General features: G+C 46.5%; 3 protein-coding genes across 4 annotated transcripts in view; 1 reads left to right on the forward strand and 2 right to left on the reverse strand.

Annotated features, from left to right (window-relative positions):
• SURF1 (SURF1 cytochrome c oxidase assembly factor) lies at nucleotides 1–11,023 on the reverse strand. The gene is made up of 9 exons (XM_075905948.1): nucleotides 10,877–11,023; nucleotides 7,586–7,667; nucleotides 7,019–7,146; nucleotides 6,518–6,600; nucleotides 3,714–3,905; nucleotides 3,253–3,325; nucleotides 2,687–2,849; nucleotides 1,866–1,947; nucleotides 1–705 (listed from the first exon to the last, which is right to left on the reverse strand). The coding sequence occupies exons 1-9, from the start codon at nucleotides 10,928–10,930 to the stop codon at nucleotides 639–641; spliced, it is 924 nt and encodes a 307-aa protein (XP_075762063.1). The 5' UTR covers nucleotides 10,931–11,023; the 3' UTR covers nucleotides 1–638.
• SURF2 (surfeit 2) lies at nucleotides 11,015–18,106 on the forward strand. Of its 2 annotated transcripts, none has more exons than XM_006123729.4 (7): nucleotides 11,015–11,172; nucleotides 13,504–13,658; nucleotides 13,889–13,992; nucleotides 15,408–15,596; nucleotides 16,475–16,626; nucleotides 17,550–17,641; nucleotides 17,925–18,106. In XM_006123729.4, exons 1-6 carry the CDS (start codon nucleotides 11,095–11,097, stop codon nucleotides 17,631–17,633), a joined length of 762 nt encoding a protein of 253 aa, XP_006123791.2. In that variant the 5' UTR covers nucleotides 11,015–11,094; the 3' UTR covers nucleotides 17,634–17,641; nucleotides 17,925–18,106. The 2 variants fall into 2 exon arrangements, with proteins under 2 accessions (XP_006123791.2, XP_075762067.1); XM_075905952.1 differs by having other exon boundaries at nucleotides 11,035–11,172; nucleotides 13,373–13,658.
• SURF4 (surfeit 4) overlaps nucleotides 17,925–25,454 on the reverse strand; it is a 23,738-nt gene continuing 16,208 nt past the window's right edge. Inside the window, exons 3-6 of the mRNA XM_075905951.1 lie at nucleotides 25,368–25,444; nucleotides 23,307–23,350; nucleotides 22,169–22,355; nucleotides 17,925–20,943 (exon numbers count right to left, since the gene is read on the reverse strand). Of these exons, the coding sequence (XP_075762066.1) occupies nucleotides 20,677–20,943; nucleotides 22,169–22,355; nucleotides 23,307–23,350; nucleotides 25,368–25,444 (575 nt within the window). The 3' untranslated portion in view covers nucleotides 17,925–20,676. The remainder of the gene's footprint in view (nucleotides 20,944–22,168; nucleotides 22,356–23,306; nucleotides 23,351–25,367; nucleotides 25,445–25,454) is intronic.

Raw genomic sequence — 25,454 nt, forward strand, 5'->3', positions numbered from 1 at the left:
CATATATCAAGAGCCCTTTATAAATCTGCAATCCTTGCACTGTAACATGCATTCTTAAAATAATCCTGAGGACCTGATTGTTTGACACAAGTGGACTTTAAATGAGGAATTTCTAATCATTTCCACAATCATGACAGGCATACTCAAACTAGACATGCTGTCTCCTTATGATTGATAAAGCATTTCCTGAATTATCACCTTGCAGGCAACAGTAGCCATCAATTTGAAATTAGTGCCCCTTGTAAAACAGGTAAGGCAAATGATGGCCTAAGCACTACCCAGCCAACCTCATCTAAATCACACTTTCTCAATAAGAGTTTGTTATAGTAGCAGTTAACTCCTGGGAATCTAAAGCTCAGTTTTCACTGAGTAGCTAGAATCATGATGCCGGAACATACGGATTTCTTGTTCAGAAGCTGATCAGTTTAGGCCAGTTCATGAGCTGCACTGATTTACAGAGCAGCATAGCCACAAGCAGCACTTGAGGAGCCAGAGCCAGCTTGGGATGAAGACTCAAATAAACCCTGCAATTTTGAACTCTGGTTCTTTCACAGCCGGAGCACTTCCTTCTCTTTGGGTCTTCCAACAGCTTGGGGTCTTGTCTGTTGCACTGGGGAATGATCCACAAGGACCTTCTCTCAGAGGGGTATTTTTTGTATGAACTTTCTGTACCACATGTAGGATGTTGCAGCACACAAGCCATACCTGCAAATGGGAATGGAAGAGCCAGTCAGAAAGGAAACAAAAAACAGAACTATGTAGCCCTTTAAAGACTAACAAGATAGTTTATTAGGTGATGAGCTTTCATGGGCCAGACCCACTTCCTCAGATCAAATTGTGGAAGAAAATAGGCATAACCATATATACCAAAGGGATACAATCACAAAAAGTGAACACAAATCAAATTCCAGAACAGAGGGGAGATGGAGGGAGGAAGGTAAATGTCTGTGAGCTAATGATATTAGATACTGATAGTTTTCTTGGGTCTGTCTTGAAGAAGATGGTTTCTGGGTATTCATCTGGCTCTTTCAATTTGTTTTTTTATTTCTCCAGGTGGGTAATTGAGGTTTATAAATGCTTGGTAGAGATCCTGAAGTTTCTGGTCTCTGTCAGTGGGATTAGAGCAGATGCGGTTGTATCGAAGGGCTTGGCTATAGATGGTGGATCGTATGGTGTGTTCTGGATGGGAGCTAGAGGCATGAAGGTAACTGTATGAGTCAGCAAATTGAAAGAGCCAGACGAATACCCAGAAACCATCTACTTCAAGACAGACCCAAGAAAACCAACAATAGAACACCACTTGTCTTCACCTATAGCCCCCAACTTAAACCCATCCAACACATTATCAATAAACTAGAACAGGATACTACACTCCGAGAGGTTCTGGGAGACAGACCCATAGTCTCCTACAGACAATCACCTAACCTCAGGATGATTTTTACGAACAACCACAGGACATACCACACTAATACCAACCTTGGAACTTTTCCTTGCTACGTAGTCCTGTTTTTTGTTTCAGCTAGATTAGACTAACACGGCTACATCTCTATTGCTACAGCTTCAGTGGGTGAGACACTTTTGCAGCTGCAGAGCAGTACAATGTTGTAATCTGTGTTAGTGGAGCATCTGCCATCAACAAGTGTCCAAGCATTTTACATGCGTTAATTAGGCTCATTTTACAGATAGGGAAATGCAGAAAGGCTTAGTGATTTGTGCCTGACCACAAAGTGAAGCAGGAGAAAAGCCACGTTTTCTAGTCTCTCACTTTCAACCCTCCCACAGACATAACATGTCAATGTTATATGAGGGAGACACTTCAAATTCTGGAAGGAGAAGTAATAATAAATGCAGGCCAGGTACCTTACCAGGTTATTACGTACTGCATATGTTCATTCCTCAAGGTCACTCTTGTCTGGCCTCCAATGGGTCCCCCTGGGACTGTGCTCCCTATAAGCATTATATAATATATCAGCTTAAAAACATGCCTAAAGCAACACTTAGCACAATGTGGTTTCGGTCTACGACTAGGGCTTCAAGGGGCTATGGTAAAATAAAGCAATAGGCTGCATTGCACCTGACTGTTCTAGAATCAGAAGTACAATGGGGACAGTCTCTCCCCCATCCTATTGCTTATTGTGTCCACAAGGTTCTTGAGCTCTGCAAAACCTACGGCTATTGCAGACAGTAAATGGTAAATGATGTAAATGGTATTTGTGCTGTAGTAGCAGTATGTAGAACAAGTGCTGTGTTTCTTCCTGAGCCCATAGACATGAAACGTGTTTTCATCCATACATGGGTGTTGGCGTGGCCACTTGCTCTATGAATGAAGGTCAGAGCATAGAATTTTCATATTGAGCTGTCACTCTGCCTTGCTGAAAATCTTCTTCAAGACAGTAAACGTGGCAAAATACAGGAAACAAAGATGCAATATCTCTGTGCCCAACCTACTGTCTTGAAATGCCTAAGTTACTAGGGCTATAAAAAGAGTACTGAAGTCTAAAACAATTAATGAATGAATACCATTTTTACACTGAAAAGAATAAGCAAGGTGATTATGTCAGCGACTGCACTAGGACTCACTTGCCTCCTACAGGTTTCAGAGTAAGAGACCAGTCTCAGACTGAGCAGGGGAAAGGCCCATGCAAATTGGACAAAAGACAAAGAACTCGCTTCCCCTCTGTCTTACTGAAATCTGCATCGATAAAGATGGGCTCAGCACCAGTCACCCTCGCCATAGCCTCTAGGTCACGATAATGCCAGCGGTTCTTTTCTATGTTGTTTTCAGGCACAAAAGGCTTCCGGGTTTCTGACAGCCTCACCACCCCAATGAGGTCTATTTCATCTCGGATCTAAAGAAAGGAGGGGGAAAAAAAACCACAAAAGGATTTCTTTGCAGCTCACACCTTTTCAAAATTCACTTGGGCTCTGGTGAATATTTATCTGGGTCATAAAGGCCCAGGGATGGGAGAACTGGTGGTGCAGCAGGTTAGGACAGAGGTGTGTGTGGTGTAGCAGGAGAACAAGTCAGTATCAGTTTTTCAGTTTAAAAAACCACTACATTCATCCAAGCCAGTGAGGGAAAAAAGCCCATCTGCTTTGAGAAGTAGAAGGTATCCTTCCACTTCAAGATATTGCATAGTCACATGACCTACTTGTGCCAAATACACAGAGAAGCCTTACTTGGCATATTTAAAGCTTGTCCCAGGGAATAACAGAGCAAAGCTCTAGTTTGTGAGGCTTTATTCCTCTTACCTGTCCTTTCAGTCTCGTCTCTGGTTTCACCCTCTTTTTAGGGACAAATCCTCGATTGACTAGAATTGTGATCCTACAGTTATACAGAAAAATGAAGAAAAGAGGAAAAGTCCTTCATGAGTAAAAGAAGAGTCCCACCACCTTACTCTACCTCCTGAATGATTCACCAAGGAGATTAGAAAGCCATGCATTTGGTGGCTACCTTTCAGCCTGCTAAATGTTGAGGATTATAATGGGTTTTACACGTAATTAGAAGACAAGGCTCAGCGGCCCTACTGGTTATCAGGAAGATCCCTATAAGGGGAAAACTAATGATTTATACAAGAAATCCAACTGCTTCAATTCAGCCTTTGGAGGGGAGGAACAAGCTGCATGCTCTTCAGGGTTTCACTTGCATGGCTTTAGCACTGCAGGAGTATGCTATGCACATGATTTGCTAGTTAGCATCTGAACATACTCACCCTAGGTCTGTGCAGTAGAAAGGAGTAATGACATTTGCTCCACTCTCTGGATTGGATGTCAGGCTTCCAGCTTCTCTGGCCTCTCGTTCAGGATTCACCAATGAACGAGGCAAAATATACAGCTCTTTGGAGTGGTCAAAATACCCTCGGACCTTAACAGACCTGTACTCCAGCTCCTTCAGCTCCACGGGGCTGCAGGGAAACAGGATGCACTGAGATGACAAATGCAATTAGTTACGTAATTGCACTTAGGATTTCTCTCCTGGTTATTCCCTCAAGGACAATTTGCAAGGTGGCAAGTAACACAAGGAAGGAAGGCACCAGCAACAGTGAAAAGAAGCGTGTTGAAGGGATGGGGGAAAGGGGATGGTCATTGTCCCCGAGATAAGCAGTTGGCTTCATAATTAGATGGCACAAGAGAAAAGGTTACATCAATTCATCGTACGATCAGTTAGCAGTATTCTGACTGTATCCACAGATGCAGATCGCCTCCTTTCCATGCCCCTTGCAGCCAAACAAGGTCCTGCTAACACAACATGACAGATTTCCCTTCCTTTTTCCACCCCCAAACATGCACATATTGGGAGTGTTTTCAGAGTCAATATTGGATAACAGAACCCTTCTCACACACTGCTTGACTCCATCCGACAAACTGTTTCCATGCTCAGGCAGAACCCAGGTACTGTGGGCATGATCCAAAGCCCTCTGAAATCGATGGGAATCTTTCCAGACTTCAGTAGGCTGTGGACTGAATCCCAAGCACTCTCTCTTCTTTTAAGTCCCTCCTATGCAGTGTTTCTTAAACTTTTTAAGACCAAGGAACACTAAACAATTTCTTTTAATGGGGAACACCAAGGATTTTTGTTGAGGGGAGAAAAAAAAAAGAAGCATGGCCCTTTTAAGGACGGCCATTTGAACTCTATTCTTTCCAGATATGGTGACCATATTTACTGAACCAAAATTAGGGACACATTACCTACACCCCGACCTCTGTTTACTATGCCCCTGACTCTCGGGGTCAAGATGGACACATGATCAGAAGTAAAAGTAACCCCCTCTAAGAACTTTTCCCACCATCCTCCTATCCATAGGGGATGAGTTTGGCCCCCATCGAACCCTCTCTCCTCTGGTGCTGATCTCTCCCCTGCAGGTGTCTGCCCTTCTGCTTCACCCCCAGAATCCCCTGGCACCTGCACCTTGCCTTACCCCTGCACCCTCCTGGTGCTTCCTCCTTCCCTCACTGCCCCTGCCCCCTTGCCCTCTTTCTTCCTGATGCCCATCCCCTCAACACCCTCGGCCCCAGTTCCTCTCATGCCCCTCTGTGCCCTTGCACGACTTGCTCCATCCCCGCCTTCCGCATGCCCACCCCTCCTTTCAACCCTTCTCCCAGCACCTCCCCCTCCCCTCACTTCCTCTTGCCCCCAATGCCCTTCCCCTCTCCTCACCTTGTCCCCTCCACCCTCCCACCCCCACTGACACCTCCCCTCCCTTTTCCTGCCCTTTTCCTCGTTGTCTCCACTTGGCCCCCTGGCATTTGTTTCTCCTCCACCCTGTGCCTTGGTGCCTTTTTTCTTTCTTCTCCTGCCCTGCCCACCCTCCCCTCAGCACAAGTCCCTTCCTCTCCCACCCTCCTTCCCCCTAGTTCTCTCCAAGCCTCTCCCCCACCTTCTGCCTTCCAGTTTGCGGGGCTGGAGTCTGTGGTCGGGCCCCAGAAGTCCCCGCAGCCCTGGCCCTAGCTGCTTCCAAGGCAGGACTGCTTGTCGGGCCTGGAGCTGGGCCGCCTGCAGTGCCAATGTTAGTGCTGCATTCCAGTCCCCGCACTAGCCTTGGCTCCCATTACGAGGAGCAACAAGGGGTGGGGTGGGGGATGAGAAAGCCTCCACCCTCCCAGATTTGGCTTGCGAAGCGCAGCTGTGCGAGCAGGTCTGCGCACTGCCGCTCCCCCAGCGGAGTGGGAAGGGGCGGGGGAGAAAGGGCTGTGCACAGAGCGCATCGGTAGAGCCCAAATGTTCCCCACTCTGCAGCGCTCCAGCTGGGACTCTGGTGGCAGCTCCCAGGAGCGGCTTGCTGGGTTTGACCCCCAACCAGCAGCGGTGGCAGCCACCTGTGGATGGAGGAGGCTTGGCTGGCGGCGCACGGCAGAGGCAGTCCCACAGTGGGAGGGAAGGGCCACGCGGTGGGGGGAGAGGCTTGCCGGACAGCAGCGCATGCTCCATGGAAGCTCAGCGCTCTGGACACCGTGCGCCACTGGCAGCGGCTCTGGCTGCCCGCACAAAGCACCAAGGGAGCCGCTTATGTGCTGGGTGGAGGCGGGGAGCTGCTGCTGTGCTGCGCTAGCGCTGGGTGACTTTAAATCCGGGACTGTCCCGGAAAGAAGGGACGTATGGTCACCATATCTCCGTGGCACACCTCTGACTGCCTGTGTAAGAAATGCTGCTCCTATGATCTCATCCCTGGCAATACCTCTAATAGCTTCCTACCCAGAGGATTATCCTGTGCATCGTTCTTGTCTCAATTATACTGCAAGCTCTACAAGCCAGGGACCTTGCCTTTTCACACGTCTTTAATGTCCTGAGTATATTTTTGGCACCCCATGATGCCTCTCCCAGGGACATGTTCACAGTTCCTATTTAAAATAGTGGAACTACCATTTAACTTCGCTCCTTGGTTGTCCACATTACTTTTTGTGGCATTCCTTCACTTGTACATTGTCTAGTAAGCCTCCTGGAGCAAGGGCCACTTCAAAAGTTCCTAGCTCATCATTGGAGCCACATTAACAGTAACAACTCAGCTCCCACACTTACTCTATAGGAAGAGGAGTGGGCTCTGATGCTACTCTTGTCTCCAAATCTGCTATCAATTTTAGCTTCCATTTCCGACGCTGGACCTAGGAATGAACAGATGTGCAAGTATTAGCGTGCAACAGTGTCATATACTGTGGAGTTGTTTATAACAAATTCTTTCAAATTTGGAAAGGAAATCCATCTCATCGTCAGGACTTTTTCCTCCATCATTGGTCATGCTGGTCTATTACAAGAAAGGTTATGATATGAAGAGAGATTACTACATTTTGGGAAAGAAAAAAAAAAGTACTGAATCATGAATTTAAGGACAATGAATTTCCCATCCTAAAACATGCATGGACTTTACCAATAGACACAAAGGGAAAAAAAACCAAGTCAAATTTGGCCTTTATGTTGTCACTTACTAAGGCCATGTCTTCGAGTGCGGTCATTCTGAACAGTTTCCACTCCTTCCTAAGTACTCAAATAAATATCTCAGGAGAATGAAATGGTGGCATTTACCTGCCATGTACCAAGACAAAATGTGGTGATGGGGATCAGTAAAAGGCCCCATTTGAGTAAGTCATCCTCTTCAGTTTTACCAGAGGCTGCTGAGGAACTTCTACGTCTGCAGGGTCTCAAGCAAATCTCTGGAATACATTATAATGAGAAAGGATTTGTGCAGTAAGGACCCAGCTAAATTCCGGAAGGATTTGCACCATCAGAAACGGAAAGTGAACGTGCTCCAAAGCTACCATTCTATTGATGGAATGTTAGTCAGTTATTTTATTTACATTTGACAATGTATCTATTAATAAGATACTTGGAGATTTGCATTGTCAGAAAACTTTATAGGTAGTTAACCTTCCCAGCATTCTTTGGGGTAGGTGAAAGAACTCAACAGCTTTTAATTACATTGAATCCTAATACTTTTTAAGCACAAAATAATTACCTAGCAGAAGCTGTTCCTCTTTTCACTCTCTCCATACCAAATATTGTTGCAATGCAGCACATGTACAAGGCTACTAAATTATGACACCTTCTGGAATAAGACAAATAGGGAGTAGGAGCCAAAAAATTCTTCCTTACCTTTATTTTGCTGAATCAGACCAGAATGTGCTCTAATAAGAGGATATCCAAAAAATTTGTTTCTGAGCAAACAGTTTGATATCTAAACAAAAAGACAGACATCTTGTAGCCATTCTGCTTTAATAAACAACAATGGTCCTGTAGCACCTTAGAGACTAACACAAATACATACATAGCATCATGAGCTTTATTGGGCAGAACCCGCTTCTTCAGATGACAAATATGGAGCAAGCGGCACACAGTTTGAGATATAAAACAGAAAAAGAGGGGAGAAATGGAGAAGAAAGAAGGGGAAAAAAACCTGTCAATTAAAGTGTCAGTGCTAAATGAGGCTAATAGAGTAGGATGTACATGCCTGATACTTACCCTTTGATGTCATCTATTTTGCAATTAGTCTCAGATGATAATGGTTGTTATAGTAACATTACCAAATAAGAGAAAATGGTATTCTTTTTTGCAGGGGAAATATTTTGCTAGATCTCATCTGAACTATTATCCCTAAATCATTCTAATTTAGATTACAATGTAAAGAATTTAAAATCAAATTCCAACTGTAGGCATATAGTTCAATTAAGACTCCTTCGTAACATTCTGTATTAGAAATCATAAACAGCATCCTAATTTGTTCTCTCTTAACTCTAACCCTTGCTATAAATTAGGGATATAAAATCCCATTTACTTGGTTAACCACTAAGGGCTATGTCTACACCATGCTGTTTTGTGCAAGAAATATGCAAATGAGGCAAAGCATGGAATATCACCATGCCTCATTTGCATAATTAACGAGCACCTGCTTTTTGCGCAAGAGGCTTTTGCGGAAGAGCCACTCTTCCTGAAAAAAAGTAGAAAAAGGCTCTTGCGCAAGAGGGGGGCTTTGCGCAAAAAGGAGCCGTGTAGCCGGCTTCTTTTTGAGCAAAAGCCTCTTGCACAAAAGTGACTGCTCATTAATTATGTAAATGAGGCACAACGATATTCCATGCTTTGCCTCATTTGCATATTTATTGCACAAAACAGCGCAGTGTAGACGTAGACTAAATGTAGCATTTAACCCAGGCCTGGGCAAAAGATGATCTGTGGGCGAGAGCCTCAGCCAGTTCCCTGCCTGCCCTGCCCTGCCCCTGCTTGACATTCTGGAAAGCCAGCTGCAGGGCCACCTGGGAGTTTCTGAATGCTGACAGTCTGGAGGGAGGGGAGCCAGGCTTCTCATGCTGCCCCTACCCCAATAGCACCCATTGGCTGGTTTCAGACAATAGCAGCTGCCTGCTTGCAGGACAGGCAGCATGTGAAGTGACCCTCCTCCCTCATCCCCCCATACATCATTCCATTCAGACCAGTAAACATGGCTTCTGCAGCTCCCCTGAGAATATACAGGGGTTGGAAAGCAGGGCCCCTGGCTAAGAAAACTGCTGGGCTGCTGGCTGGGAGCCAGGTAAGGTCTCCCAACCAGAGCCTGTCTCTGGCTCCCCAGCCTCTCTCTCCCTACCCCATGTAACTCAAACCTTCTGTACTCCTGCCAAAGCCCCTATACACCTTCCAGACACTGCATCCCCCTCCTACTACCTCCTCAGGTCACAACCCCCTCTCAGACCTTGCACCCCAATCTGCTGCTCCCAGCACAACTCAAATCCCTGCACCCTGTCTTGCACTACTCCCCTGGTCACAACCACCTCCTAAGCCCAGCACGTTCTCCTCCTACATCCCTCCCCGGGACCAGAATTCTCTCCTGCATCCATACTCAACCCAGACCCTGCACACCATTCCCCTGTCCCAGGTCACAACCCAAATTTCTGCACCCCTACCCCAGGTTATACTCCCCTCCCAAACCCTGCACCTCCACCTCAACCCAGTCCTTTGCCCCAGGTCACAATCCCCTTTTCCCCCAAACTCCCTCACAGGTCTCACACCCCAATCCCTTACCCTACAACCACTTCTGCAACCAACCTCCATACCAGACCCCCGCACCTCCTCCATTAATATAATGGTAGAGTGTGGTCCTTGATCACTTACAAAATTTTTTGGAGTTGCCCCCCCATCAAAAATTATTGTCCTTACCTGGTTTAACTGGTTAACCAATTAAAGGGGCTTGCGTGGGCTGGAGTGCCTCATTCCATGACAGGACCCATGAGGCTGGAGTGGGCCCCTGCCTGCGGTAGGCAGGGAGCTGTTCCAACCCCCAACGGGTAACCCTTAACTGGATGATGCTTAGCCATTAACCTTTCACATTGCTAAATATAAATGTCATCAGAGTTCTGGTATTTCATAACTTTGGATCTTCATTAAATCAAATGGCATATTACCACTTAACAGCCACGGCCAGATTCAAATAACTTGTCTCCTACCAGCAATACCATGTTGATTAATAACACACTGACAGCTGTCAGTCTTTATTGGTCAAATTTTAGAACTAGCTTCATTTAGATCTGGATGCTGCTGATCAATCCCTGACAAGAGGTCCCATTTCTCTCTGGCCTTCTGTCATCTCACAAGCTCAACATCGAGTTTACAAAAATAAAACACAAAACCTTCCAGAAGTGATGGCATTGACTGCAGATGCAAGCAGAGCAACTAGGACGTGTTCAGCACTGGCCTAGGCTCACAGGAAGTCAGAAACATTAACTAAACACTTAGGAAACACACTGTGTGGTCGATAACCCTGCAGTAATAAACACTTAGAATTTAATGAATCCTTCGAAGATTTTGGAACGGATTAGAATGCTGCGCGACTTTTCAGTGACTAGACAGATGGAGAGTCGTTGACAGCCGCCATTGTACACGTTCCCGTTTGCCAGCATCTGACGAACTGGTTTTACCCACAAAAGCTTGTGCCCAAATAAATCAGTTAGTATCTAATGAGCCACAGGGCTCCTGGTTATTTTGACCTTCCCTTTTGTGATGAATGATCCTCTCCCCTCCCCCGTGCATTGTGTTTCAATGGGACATTTTAACCCGCTGGACACAGGCCACGTGTCTTGCACAATGAAACACTCCCCCCTTGAGCCCACTAGGACAAGGGCGGGGGAGTTTTTGGGGGTCGGGGGCCGCTGACCCACAGAAAAGTCAGTCGGGGGAGGAGGGGGACGCACACTCCGTGACGTGGCCCCCGGCTGAGGAGAGACATTCCCCTCACACGCCCGAGGCTGGGCGGGCCCAGGCTGGTCGATGTGACGCGCTCAGGCCGGGGGGGGGGGGGCAAAGGGGCTGGGCCCGTCTCCCCCCAGCCTGCAGCGGGAGCGAAGGGCGGGCAGCCGGGCACAGCCCCCCTGAAACCCCGCCGCAACCCCGCGGCTTCACCTGGCAGCTGAGCCTGGGCGGCAGCCGCAGCAACAACCGGCTCCACCCGGCCATGGCGGTGGTGGGGGGGGGGGGTCCCCTCAGCGAGTTGCCCCGGGGTAGCACGCGCCCGCTTCCTCTTCCGGCTCCCACCGGAAGTGGGAGGGTGTCCGTCCGCCCGCTCTTCTCTATGGTTCCGGTTCCAGGCTCCGGACTTCCGGCTGGCTCCCTGCGTTGCCATGTGCGAGGTGCCCGAGGAGGTTCAGCGCTTCCTGCAGCAGCACCCGGTGCTGCGCCTCGTCGAGCCGGGCAACAAGGCAAGCGGGAGGGGAGGGGCGAGAGGCCCCGGAGGGGGCGGGGGGTCCAAGCCGGAGGAAGTATGAGCCTGGGGGAGGGTTCCCCGCTAGATCCCGCCCGCGGTGCACAGGGAAGGGGTCCGCTGCCTCCTCCCTCCCCTGCTGTGTGTGGGCTCGATGCAAGTCAAGGCGATTTAAGTCAGTGCTTCACCTCCATTTCCCACTGCTGCCACCTCACCCATTTATTCAAACAGGGGTGCGAATCTGATCACTAAACCATGTTAATTGACAGCTCAGGGCAGCATTTTACAACATCCAAGAGGGTTACACCTCGTGTATTTTTTTAATTTTTTTTTTTAGGAAATGGTACATTTGGCTACGTCTAGACTGGCATGATTGTCCGGAAATGCTTTTAAGGGAAAAGTTTTCCGTTAAAAGCATTTTCGGAACCGAGCGTCTAGATTGGCACGGACGCTTTTCCGCAAAAGCACGTTTTGCGGAAAAGCGTCCATGGCCAATCTAGACGCGCTTTTGCGCAAAAAAGCCCCCGATCGCCATTTTTGCGGAAAACAAATCTCAGCTGTCTACATTGGCCCTTTTGCGCAACAGTTTTGCGCAAAAGGGACTTTCGCCCCAACGGGAGCAGCATAGTATTTCTGCAAAAAGCACTGATTTCTTACAGTAGGAAGTCAGTGCTTTTGCGGAAATTCAAGTGGCCAATGTAGACAGCTGGCAAGTTTTTCCGGAAAAGCGGCTGATTTTCCGGGAAAAAACGGCAAGTCTAGACACAGCCATTATGTGTGCCGTGCAGCAGCAGTACTTTAGGAATAGTAAAAACTAAATTACACACACAAACACAATAGTACTTATATTTTATTCAACTAAATCTGAAATGTTCCATGAATGTTTCACATTTGCAATCGCAGCAATCTTCTGAGTTGTTGGCTGTCCTTACACTTTTTTTTAATTTTCAAATTTTATTAACTCAGACAGACAAGTCATCAGAACACTAACTCTACAGTATCCTTAAAACTTCTACAACTAGCTCTCTTCCCCAATACCACTGTCATTTTTATGCAGCTCTGATGCCAAGTTACCAAAAAAGCTAAGATTGGCTGTTTAGAGTGCACTTAATTTTGGAGTATGCCCCATTGAAAACAAGTGTAGGATGGGGTTCCTTTTGGAAAGCTGACTTCTGATGAAGTAAAATGGCACCACCATTATGGTCTGTGGCTATAATGTTCCAAAATGAGGGGTATATATAAAAAAACAAAATGACAGTGGCAACTGGTAACTCTAGATTTCTTAATGCCACTTTCTATACTGTATACTCAAGTGATAGATTCTAAACATAGTTAACTAATTAAGCTATAAGAATTAGCTAAGCTAAACTTTTTCTTCTAGCAATATCTAACAGAGCAAATAGCTTGGGAATTTACTTGTTCAGTCACACATACTTTAAAAGGCATAGAGGGAGTCTAGAATAATGATGCATTGCAAAGTCGATCCACATTGTTCTTCAGACAGATCCACATCATTTTCCTCCAATAAGCAGTTTTCCTCATGATGTTTCATTCTTGCAGCTAGCTCCTGTATAATCTTCTCGCACTGCTTACACTTGACATCCTTTCCGTTTTTTACCCAGGGAACATATTTGTTCAAACTATTCCCAGACAGGGACTCTTACACCCAGGAGTCATGACAGTTTTTCTATGGCGAAAGTATAGAGGAATATAGGAAGCTGTGTGTGTGAAGAATAATGTCGTCCCTTTTCCTTTCCAGTCCACTCCATTGTTCCTTTCTATGCTGCCTCTGTCCTTTCCTGTATACTGTGTCTCTATCTTTAGACAATGCCTTAACTAATTCTGCCATGTTTGGCTCATGTCCACTACCACAAAAGCACAGAACAAAAACAGTCCTATCTAACCTGTGTCTTTGCACATTTAGTCTGCTGAGAAATAGAAATTGAAAGCCCCAAACTTTGAAGAAGCAAGAGCTGGTTGTTAGGCTGGACAGACTAGAGCCATTAATTCATGTTTGTGAGACTGTGAGTGTATGTGTAGCATGTTTGTGATAAGATTTAATTGTAACTGTTATTTTTAAATGAGAAATTAATATTGATGATTTAAAAAAAAATAGAATCTGATTTAAATAAAAAAATCAGATTTAAATTAAGAAACCTGATTTTTTTTTTAAAATCATTGATTTCTATTTATTGCAGGGAAGGTCACTTGGTGGTGTTGGAGCCAGGGAGGCAGAGTGAGAACTTTATGCCTAGCCTAGGAGCTGCAAAATCACAGGGGCCTTTGCATTTCTCCAATAGGCTGTTTTCTTCTCTTATGGGCTGCTCAGGTGAGATGCAGGTTGACGGGCCATGAGCTGCCATGTCGGATGCCGGAGCTGCAAGCTTATACTAGTGGCAAGAAGTATCTGAGACTGATAAAGACAGCAAGAGCATTCGACTACAGCGAGTTTGAACCACACATTGTGCCCAGTACCAAGAATCCGTGCGTGTCTATTTCTTCCTTAATGGTCACTTGGAGCTCTTGCTAATATTAATTGCATGTTGAATGGGGGTAGTGATACCCGAGTGTTTAAGTGGGTCAACATCCTGTGGGCTGGACAAGCATTTGTAAAATAGAGTTGGGAGCTATGTACTCTGAACTGGCTACTTAGTGCAGAGACTCTAAAAGTTATTTTATTTAATAACTTTACTAAACTCTCATTTATTCTCTAGCCATCAGTTGTTTTGCAAGCTCACTCTCAGGCACATCAACAAGCTTCCAGAGCACGTGCTGCGTCATGTCCAAGGAAAACGCTATCAGAAAGCGCTGAAAAAATGTAAGTGCCTCTCTCATTTTCTGTCACGTTTTTGCTCTTTCCTTTCTGATGATTTAATGCGCTCTTCCGCTTAGCATGTGTAGAGTGTTTGGAAGTTATTCTATAATATGGTAGAAACAGAGCAAGGCCTTTGTATGCTTCTTCTGGCCAGCAGGGAAAAGTGATCTTAAAAGTAGAGATTAGTAATTTCCTTTAGGAAACAAACTGGAGTGTCTACTGTAGAGTAGCAATTCTTTACACGCTTTAATTCAGGGATTGTCTTGTAGACAGGTTTCCTTCCATTTGTGATCCCCTAATATCCTTGTGGCAACTATCACTTGTGCTGAAAATATAATTAGAGAATTGTCTACTTTTTTAGCTGCCCTTAAATACAATTTTGCACCAGTTCCTCTCCATTTCCAACTGCTAAGTGACTAGCCACTTATTAGAAGAGCACAACTGGAGAACTTCTTGGACTTCACTAATGTAAACCTGCATAACAGCTTGAACCTGTGGATAATTGTTAATGCTTAAGACAAATTTAGTCTGGCTCTTAACTCGTGTTCCTTGTAAGCCGAGTGCTTGGGCAGCCACGCACAAGAGATTCAGATGCCACCCAGCTAAGTAGCGGACCGCTACAGCTCCCTGCATGTGCTTCTACTGGTGGTGCACATAACAAAATTTACTGCACACACAGATGGAAAAAATCAGAGGGAACATTGCTCTTGATGTAGTTTTGCTTCATCGAGAATTGTTATGTTTCAGCATAGTTGTGTTTCGTCAGCAAAGGGACTGGGGATTGCAGGTTATAGGTGCCAGTGTTCACCTTCAGATAACCCAGTCAGATCCTGCCAGGTCAGTAGTGACTAAATGTTGGCATCTGATGGCTTCCTGATGGCCTCCATGAAACAAACTGGCATATCCCAGTCCAGGTTCTAGTGAGCAAGTAGCCACTTCATAAAAGCCATCTCCCCTGCAGTCACAGTGTCCTTGGATATTACTGGCATTCTTATCAGAGAAGCCAAGTCCTGAATGGACCAGGGAGGCTGAACTAAGCTGCAGCCCTCATAGTTATCTCCCAGTACGAGTTGAGGCCGTGTGTGTGGAAAGCTAGTGTTGCTAGTGCTGGTGAAATACTGCCTTGATGGACTCCAGTGTGGAAGTCGGTTGAGCTTGACACCTTTCACAGTCAACGTACACCCTCTATGCTGCCGCAAGAAAGAGAACTATGGGGAGGTGTGACACAAGTTTCAGCTCTCGGTCCGCATTTGTGTGCTTAAAGTCTCTCTAAATCTGCTTATAGACGGGGTTTGCATTTCTGACATTCTGCCTCGTACCATGCTCAGTTTCTAGTCCACTGTGTGTGTTAACAAGACTACCAAATTCTTGAACTGCTTGCATTGTTTGTGAATGAGCCCTGCCTGGTTTATTGTCAGATGAGGAGTGCCAGAAGGAGGGTGTGGAGTACGTCCCTGCCTGCCTCCTGCAGAAGAGACAGCGGCGGCGGCGAGATGACCAGGCCAATGGGAGCAGGCAGCCCTGCAGAAAGGGAGAATTCTGGGAACCTATGTCCAGTGAAGAGGAAGGAGAGGACACCGATGACAGCATGAGTGACCTATACCCATGTGAGCAGGAACTTTGGTGTTTTCTAACCGTCTTAAAGGGGCTCTGTTTCTGTTCCCCATGCCTCCTGCTTCTGGTTGGCTTATCAGCTGGGAAGCCACAAAGCCAGCTTAATTTAATGTCAGATCTGTTGGCAGCATGGAGGAGAAAATCTATTGTTGGTTGCAAAGCAAAAGAACAAAATGCTGGGAAAAAGAGATGTAGCTTTTCCTTTGCTAGCACTGGAAGGCAACAGCAGGACTGGAGCAGCCAGTGCTTTTACTGAGGTTCTTCCAGCAGGGGGAAACATGAGGCACATCTGTATGTGAGAAGGTGGTGATTCTTACGCACAAAATCCAGACTGGGCGGGAGTTAATCTTCTCCAGATCTTCGTTGTTAAAACACCACTTGCCACTGAGACAGAGATCGTACAAGAGGAGGTGGTCACCTCAGGACCTGCCGGAACCTGTGTGTTCACAGGCAATTTGCCTTTCCCAGAACAGTGCTGGAGCCTACAATCCCACCCACCCTGCAGAGGATTTCCTGCAAGGCACAATGGATCCCATGGAGTTCCTGTCCAAAAGAGACTGGAACAGAGGTGGGGTTGTAAGGCTACAGAAGTGTGTGCACTGAATACCCCCTGTAGCTGGGCTAATAAAGGTGCTGGATGGTTACTACTGAAATACTGGGGTTATATGTGTCTTCTAGGTGTCTGGGTAGTAGTGTGCTGCCTGGGTATCGAGGATATTCAGCCCTTGCTTAGGAAAGGGCTGGAATCTGGTACTTCAGTTTGACAAAGTCACCTTTAAGAAAGTTGTCCCTGAAGCCCTGAGAGTGAGACTGAGCCAAAGTCGCAACCAGTGTACAGAGGAAACTGATCCCACGTTGGTTCTTGTTTTAGCTGAACTCTTCCCAGAAAAAAAGCCCGCGGTGCAAGGCGATGGGGAAGGTGAAAATGACTTTGTGACGGACAGCGAGGAAGACGTGGCCAGGCCCGCAGAGGAGAGTGAGAAGATGGAGGAGCCCAGACGAGCTAGCAAGAAAAGAGGAAAGGTGAGTGCTGTGCTGCTATGCACAGCCGCATCAAGGGGGAGTGGTTGCAAAATCAGAGGTGATCCCCTCTGTGTGAGGAGCATAACACTAGACAGACTGTTAGACCAATGATCCATCTGCTCTCTAAGAGGGGTTGATGCTAGAAGGGGTCAGACAGTATAAAATCTTGTGGAGGATTGTCTCTTCCTGAGCCTGGAAGTCAGTGACTGGCTGAGACCCTGGAGTACTGGGTTTCTATTCTTTATCTCAGCAAGGGTAACTGGGGATGTTGTTAATGCCTGATGCTGCTTTTGAATCCTACTCCTCGCTGCCTCAAGAATGGAAATCTTAGACCGAGGAGACAGAAGTGCCCTTTGGTCCTTAATGTATTTCTGCTAAGCTCCCCTTAATTGATCCCTTTTAGAACAAAAAGGCTGATAAGGTTTAGGCTGGCTCTTGTTGCCCATTCTCGGTGCTCCCGATTCTGCCTGTGGAGCTCTTCACCTGTTCTTGGGACACAGCAGGAATTCAGGCCCTGAATGTGTAAAGTGGGCCTAAGTAACCTCCTTGCTGAAGAAAAGGATGATTGTAGAAGACAGCCCAGATGGGAGGAGATGGATTTCCTGTCTGTTCTTCCCCTGATAGGAGCAGAGGAAGGCAATGTCATTTTATGGCTCAGTTCTATGAGGTGCATTTGGTACAGACACGGTGTGTGTTGGAAGAAAGGGAGAGGACTTTAAACAAGGGCTATGGGGAACTGGAGGCCAAGTCTTGTCCTTTACTAGCCTCGTGTCCTCAGTGATCAGGACTGGAATTGTACTGACATTCTCAGCTTGAAAAACAAGCAACTTGGTGGGACTTTTGGCCCTGACCACATGTGGTCACCTGGGCCAGAAGCAGGGAGCGGTTCCTGAAAAGACAGTGCAACGTTTCTCTCTCCACAGCCGCAGCTGAGTTCCTTAAAGAAGAAATTTAAGAGTCACCATCGAAAACCCAAAAGCTTCAAGGCGGCAGCCAATGGCAAATAAACTTTTCTGTAAGTGTGAAATACTAGTTGGCTGGAGCTAGTTCTGTAGCAGGGTCGGTGTTCTACACAGGGTCAGGTGGCACAGATCCTACCAAAATGTCTGATGTCAGACCTTGCCTGAACTATTGTCAGGTTCCAGCCATCTGTTTCGGATGGGGTGGGATAGGGTGTTCAGTAAGCTGGAGCTCAAATTGGGGAGGGATTCTTAGGGTTGATTCTTGATATAAAAGCCACTCTGTAGCACTTCTTGCTGAAAGGATTGCCATTTTTATTCCATTTCCTGTCCCCACAGGAATCTGCTACCTGTGGCATAGAGGATATTAATACGCCAAAGGGAACACCGTCCCCAACAGGGTCACCAACCATGCACTAAGGCTGGATACAACAAAGATGCCAAAGTTTTATTTTGATGGTTTCCAAAAATCAAAACATTTTCAAACACAACTAAGATACAAAATACAGCATAAAATGAGATTTTATACCTATTTCTTTCCACAAAGCAAAAAAAAAAAAAAAAAAAAAATTGAATTCAGAACACTTTGCAAAACCAATTGGTAGATGACATCCTGCCTTTGAGGGAGCATTCCTATGGTGGGAGAAGTCACTGCATCAGTTTTGGGAAAGATGTGGTACAGCAGTGCACATGAGATACAGCTTAGCCCTTTTGCAAAGGACATATTGGCTAAGAAGCCATGGCTTGGGTATTGTACAGTCAGGAAGAGAGCAAAGGAATTTTTCCTAAACTGGAACATGCTTTTTGTGATGCCTGAACTTCCTACAGGAGAGAGGACTTTCATGTATCAGTTAGTGTCTGAGAGTCCCTCTTCCAAAGTGATTGAGCTCCTTACCTGGGCAGGATGAGGGAATCAGCTATAAGTTAGTTTAAGGGGTAGTTACAAGACCTTTCTACCTTTTAACTTATAAATACTTGAATCATCTGCCACAGCTGGAATGTTTGAAAGACTATTGCTGCAGAGAAGGGGAACTGATGTTTTCTAATCAGTAACTGCAGGGTGAAAGTCAGTCTCATTCAATACAGAAAGGGTGTCAGAGAGGAGGGTCTACTTTCCTGCACAATGAAGACACAGGCACTGCAAGAGCCATTGAGGCAAAACTGTTACCAAACCTGCTCTTAAAAAAAGGCCACACGGGTAACTCTTTAAACCCTCCTGATTGCAAATGAATTTAAGGACTCTGTCCAGTGAGCACCCCTCCAGTCTCTGCAGAGGCCATTCTCCCTTACAGTGAGGTAAATGGCAGAACATTCTAGGTGGCTTCTTCCTAAAATCCCACCTGCTGAGAATCCTGCTTTTCAGGGTGAAGGCAAAAGTGTTAAGTTGCACTGTCCTGGTCAATGGGCTTAGCAGCATTCCTGGGGGAGGAAAGACCAGGAGCTGGCTGCCTGCCTGCCAGAGATGGTGAGTTGTGCTGCTTTTCCACATGGGGATGTGAGCAGCTACTCTGAAGGGAGGCCCTGGTGCAAGAAATCAGGCCAGTTAGCTGCTAATTAAGGTCACAGGGCAAGAATCCAAGTTAGTAGGACTAGTACAAACACCCCTTCGCTGCAGGGGTGGCTGAGAGAAGGTGTTACACTGCTGGGACAGAGTCAGAGCCTCTTTCCCTTCAACTCAGTTAAACTAGGGAATCCTTTTCTCCAGCAAAATGCACAGGTGACGATTAACTGCTTCAGTTACTTTCTGTTCCCTCCTCCCCCCCCAGCTGTTAAGACACTGCCCAGTAGGTTCCTCATTAGAAGTCTTTGAGGCAGGTGCCATTTGAGTCATAGGACCTAGACTCAGCACGGTAAGGCAGCACGCAGCTGATTTTTGCATACTATCTAGTGCAGGAACAATGAAGCCTGCTTGGCCAAGTGTTCTCTCCTCCCCCAGCCCATGAGTATGTGTGTTGGATGCCAAAGGTGCTTTTCCTTGAGAGTTCTGTACTTGCAAAATTTTATTTTTCACTGAGCAACAGCATCTAACAAGATGGCAGAAATGGATCAAAAAAGCAAAGAGTGCTGCAGGCTGGGAGATCAGACAGCTCTGAACCCACTGCTGAGGTGATGTGAACCTACATGCATTATGAAATGCTCAGCATATGAGCATCTGCTTTTCAGTGCCAGGAACAGGGTCTTCCACAGCACCACAAATACTGGTTCCACCAGCTTCTGCTTCAATTGAAAGAACCTGGAGCCACCTAGCTAAATACTGGTTGGGTGCTGAAAGGAGCTTTGTGGGAGTCGGAGCCTTGTTGGATGGGTGGGTGAAAAAATGCTGAAAGGATTGATTTTGGCACACTTTTGAAAATTGAAGTCTTGAGACCATTCCTACTAACCTGCTTCTAACATCTTAACTCTTTCAAGCAACATAAAACCACTGCTACCCTCACTCCGGAACAGAAATGTGACATTCCATTTTCATTGCAGGAAATGCTGCTCCCCGCCTTTCCTCACCTAGAGAAGGATGCAGCTATATCTGACATTCCTTTTCTTCCCTCTCTCTGTCTTTGGGTGTGGAAAGGCCTTCCCCTTGCTTAAGCCTGGGTATATAAAATACTGTAATTTTTTAAAAACCAAATGTCTTAACTCTCCACTTAAACAATGTTCTAACCTGTGGCTGGATTTTATACACACAAGAGGATTTTTAGTTCAAGGGGAAATAGGGAATTCACTTGATAGTTAAAAAGGAAACTGAAAAAAATAACCAAATAGCACACTGAATGATACTGCTCTGGATGTGCTCACAGTACTTTAAATTTAAAAGCCATTACTGAAGTACTCATTGAAATGTGGATTCCTGGGGTTAGTTCCAATTCTAGGGAGTTCAAAGCAATAAGCCTAGGCAGTGTTCCTGGAGGAAGTAGGATTCATCATCTATCATCAGGTTACTGGTGCCACTGTAAATTAAATTCAAGACATCTGTGCCTTTAATGGGAAGGTAGGGGATGGGGCAGGTATATGTAAAATGCTGGCAGTTTTTGTTGAATCCACAGAGCATCAGTCCTGGACCTAAGCTGTTGTGTCCTGGGAAGCTACTCTGCTCCCATTACCACTCTTTTTTCTTCTCGTCCATGGAGACGCCACCAGGCCCCAGCGCCACCACCAGGAGAAGCCCTCCAATGACAGACATGGTCTGGAAGAAGTCATACTTGAGGAAGTCATGCATGGGCTTGTAGGCCGGGATGGTCCAGAAGGCATTAAAGTAGATGTTGATGGCAAACAGCCAGATGACCAGAGTCAAGGCAGCCAGCTTGGTCTTAAAGCCAATTGCCACTAAGATAATCAGGGCTGTGCCCACGATGTTCTGGAGAATCTGCAACAGCGGAGGAGAGAGGAGAGTCAGGATTACACCTAGCTCTGTCAGGGTAGGTCTACATATAGAGCACGGCATACTCAGCATAGGTGCAAGTACAGGAGGCGCCTGAGTTCTGACAAAACTCCTGAGTTCCCGTGCTTACAAAAATGGTTAAGTGCAGAAGGGGGCCGAAAACCCCGGACTTATGTTCTCAGCCCGCATTTACGACGGTACGTGGCGGCTACCATAAATGAGGGTTCAAGTTATGACACCCGACTTGCAATGCTTCCCCTGGAACCAATTGTGTCATAAGTCGGGGCCTCCTGTAGCACAGATAGCAAACCACAGCTGATGTGGGTTGAGTGTCTTACACACCTGAACACCCAGGGTATAAATCCTATATAGCCCTTGCACACCCAAGTTGTGCCTCCCGTGTCTGCACTGCTAATTTTAGCTGTGTCGTGTCCTGTGATCTCCCCCTGCCATGCAGAAAACATCTGGCAGCAGAGAGCTGTTGGAATCTTTCCCCACAGCCAGAACCTTTCATGGCCGGGTGTACATATAGAGGGCCTGTACCCTGCATGCTGCCTTTGTATAGGCAGCGCCTTAGAGAAATATGCATGTAGGGAGATGTAGTCACTGCAGCATCCAGGTAAAGACAATTCAACAGGTGGCCATGCTACAGATAACTTGCCCCAGTCTATTGCTAAATTATCTGACATCTGCTCTTCCAGTAACTAAAGGCTCTTTTCCCTCTGCCTTTAGTCATCTGAATGCTGCACTCATTACAATAATCTAATGGCAAGATTAACATGACTCATTTGCATGGGATCCTGGTACCAGTCGCTAGAATTTAGCTTCAAGCCAGCACTTCCTAACCGAAGATCTTGTTTTGAAGAGGGGAGCAGTTTGGGTTGGGGTTTCTCTGCTGTCATTCAGACCTGAAGAAATATATTATCCTACTGCTTGAAAACTCAATTAGCTAAGAGACTGATACTTTATCCTTTCCCAGCACCTCATGCTAAGCAGCTCATGTGCTTTACAGACATTAACTCATAACATGCCCAGGAGGTTAGAGCACAGCGTATCATGTTGACAGGGCCTGAATCCAGCAATCTTACAGAAGACCCAGTAAACCCAAGGAGGAATCGCACGAGAAGAATTGCTGGATGGGGACCCCATCCAGACTGGGACAGAGCAGGGAAGCCCAAAGCCATGACTCAGTTCTGTGCCAGATACTTACCGAAAAGAAGCTAACATCAAAATGTAGCAGTGTCATGAACATGAGGACCAGCAGCACACGGCCACCCAGCTGCATGTACTGTTTGGGGGAGCTTTCCCGCATGGTGGGGACCCCGGCAAACATGCTTTTCCCCTCTGACCGTGACTCAGCCAAAAGCAGCAGCAAGCCTCCTCCAAGGGCAAGGTTCCTGGGGAAGGGAGAGATGGGGGGAGGGAAGGCAAAGAGAAGAAAAATCCTCATGTCAGTGCAAGAAAAATAAAAGCCATACCATCCAGCAAGCTCTACGAGTCACAAAGATCATGCTGCCTGAAAGAGTGAGAATGCCCCCAGCAAACCTGAATGGGTTCTCACTACATCCCACAGCAATCTGCCCTGCAAGAAGTCCTGTTCCCCACTGATTCAGTAGGTCTTCTGACTGAGATCCAAGGGGATCTGGCCTTCGGGGCTTGCAACACTTAGAACCACAGTGCAGAGCTGTGCAAGCTCCAGGCATTTATCAAAGATTGCAGACAGCAAGGAAGGCTGCATGCATTTTGTGGCATTTTTTTAAAAACAGGAGCAAATATATAGGATAGTCTCTCACCCTGGGGAGTTGACTCCTTGCTCACAAATCACCCCTCATGATTCCTTTCTGCCTCACCATACATTGCCAAAACTTCCCCCAAAGTGCACTGGATGGTGGCAGGCTGCACAATGGGGTATCTACCACTGTTCCCTGCTGTAGCTACCCAGGAGAAATTCAAACACGGCCCAGCTGATTAGCAGAACATTCACACATGGCAGCAGCTGGGAGCATGTTTCTCTACTAGTGGTGCTCATGCATTGGTGTCCATACAATTTATTCCACACATGGATGGACAATTAGAGGGAACATTCATATCTACCCATGGTGCACTACACACTGACATATTCCTGGCCAATATGTACAGTATTGACACAAGGAGCCAAGCATACACGTGCACAAGCCATATATTGATTGCAGCAGCTTTGTGCGGACATATGTATTGACTAAAGATTCACGTAGACACAACCTGAAGTGTGACCATCATAAAGCGCACTTCATTCCTGTCCCTGGATGGGATTCACAAAAGCATGTTTGTGCAGCTAGCATAGAGATGTGACATTAACTAGGACCTACCTCATCAAGAACTTCAGATCCCATAGAATGCTGTAAGCAATGGTCTGGGAAGGGAGAAAAAAAATACTTAATCCATTTCTGCCTCCTTGAGAAGGGAAGAAAGAGCATTTAGGACTGTTCATTAAGTGCAGAACTTAATCATGTCTTAAGGTACTTGTTTAGCAAGCGGTTTGGCATGATGACAATAAGGAGCTTTTATTAGAATCCATTTTGGACGAAGGTGGTAAGGATTAGCCCGGGTGCTTTTTATAGCACGGCGAGTCTGTGACTCTCAGAGCTTTTTGCAGATAGTTAAATTAACCCCTATGAATCCTCTGTGGTGGTCAGCTATTCATCCCATTATACAGATGGGGAAAACAGAGGCAGGAATGCTAATTTAAATGTCCAAGATTACACAACTTGCCAGTGGCAAATTTGGAAACAATCCAGAAGCCCTAGCTCCTAGTATTCTGCTTTAGATAAAGTCTAAAGTGTTAACAAAAACCTTCCTGTGCAAAATAAGTTTTTTTGAGGCAGTTGTTTTACATTAAATGGGGATCCTCCCACTGTGGGATATTCTTGTAGCAATCCCTGTGGGGTCAAGACCAAAGTAGTTATATGTCCCTTCTGCAGTAGGCTGCTGATACTCACTGGCTAGGTCTACACTGCAGGCTTCTTGCGCAAAAACTTGCGGAGCGTATACACTGCATGTGTGTTCTTGTGCAAGTACATTTACAGTAAAGCATCAGAAGAGAGGGCTTCTTGTGCAAGAGTTATTCCTCCTCCCATGAGGAATAAGCCCTCTTGCGCAGAGAGGCAGCATGGATGGGCAAGAGGAGTTTCTTTTGCAAGAAACCCCTTTGGCTAAATTGGCCATCAGAGCTTTCTTGCGCAAGAGAGCATCCACACTGCCATGGACACTCTTGCACAAAAGCCCATGGCAGTGTGGATGCTCTCTTGCACAAGAATTTTTGCACAGAAACTCTTGTGCAAAACAGTTCTTCCGCAAGAAGCCTGTAGTGTAGAGACAGCCACTGAGCTGCAAAAGAAACCCCCTCTTCCTACTATATGGCACACAATTGGTTAAACGCTAGTTTTTCCAAGCCCTTACAGCTGGCTGATCCTGTCTGCATTAGGGATGTAAAATCCCATTTAATCAGTTAACTGGTTAAACATTAGGTTTAACTGATTAACCCAGTGTTTCTCAAACTGTGCTCCATGGAGCACAGACATCTCCAGGGGCTCCGCGAGGTTGACAAACTGGAAACATCGATAGGTACAACACATACAATCAGAGGATCACTGGGGCGCTGTGTAATTTTTTTACGCATGTAAAGAGCTCCGGAGCCCAAAAAGTTTGAGAACCACTGGGTTAACCAATTAAGCAAGATCCTGTGGGTGAGGGGCTGCTCCAGTCTGGCTGAAACAGCCCTCAGCAGGCCGTGGCCAGGGGCTGCTCCCAGGCACCAGTTAACCAGTTACTGATAAGTATCACCCACTTAGGGTGATGGTTAGGGATATGAATGTGTACCTGAGTACACGGTTAACCAATGGGGCAGCAGGGGAGAAGGGAGCCAGCGCAGTGGAGAGCTGCCTGCCCCACGCGCTGCTGCCTCTGATACAGAGGCAGCAGTATGGGAGGGGGGCAGGCAGGAGCCAGTGATCCTGCAGAGCCACTTGCCCCTCTCTCCCCCCACTGCTTCCTGATACAGAGGCAACGAGGGGGGAGGGGAGAAACAGGAGCCAGCTCCTGCCTCCTCTCCCCCCCACCCCAAATATGTAACTGCAAAAATTTCAGCAGTTACACGTTTACACAAATAAGACATTTTACCATCACTAGTGATGATAACTGGTTACCCATTCACATCCCTAATCTGCATCAGCATCCAAGGAGAATACCTGGCCGCGGTGCATATTGGAGGAAGAACAGCTGTAACCATGTTGCCATAAGAGATCATGGCCAATTAAGGGAGGGCCACTGGCTCATTGGGAAGGGCTTTCATCTTAGATCAGTCCCATAGGGGTTGGTGGGGAGGGCCTGCAAGATAGGGATTAGACTTTGGAAAACTTGGGGTTTCCTACCTGTAATGCTATAATTCCAAACAACCCGAAACAGGCATATTGCACAAAGTTCCTACTCAGCACCAGGATACAGCCGCCTGAGGGAAG

This window comes from Pelodiscus sinensis, chromosome 22 (assembly GCF_049634645.1).
Source record: "Pelodiscus sinensis isolate JC-2024 chromosome 22, ASM4963464v1, whole genome shotgun sequence".
In the NCBI taxonomy this organism is placed as follows: Eukaryota; Metazoa; Chordata; order Testudines; family Trionychidae; genus Pelodiscus; species Pelodiscus sinensis.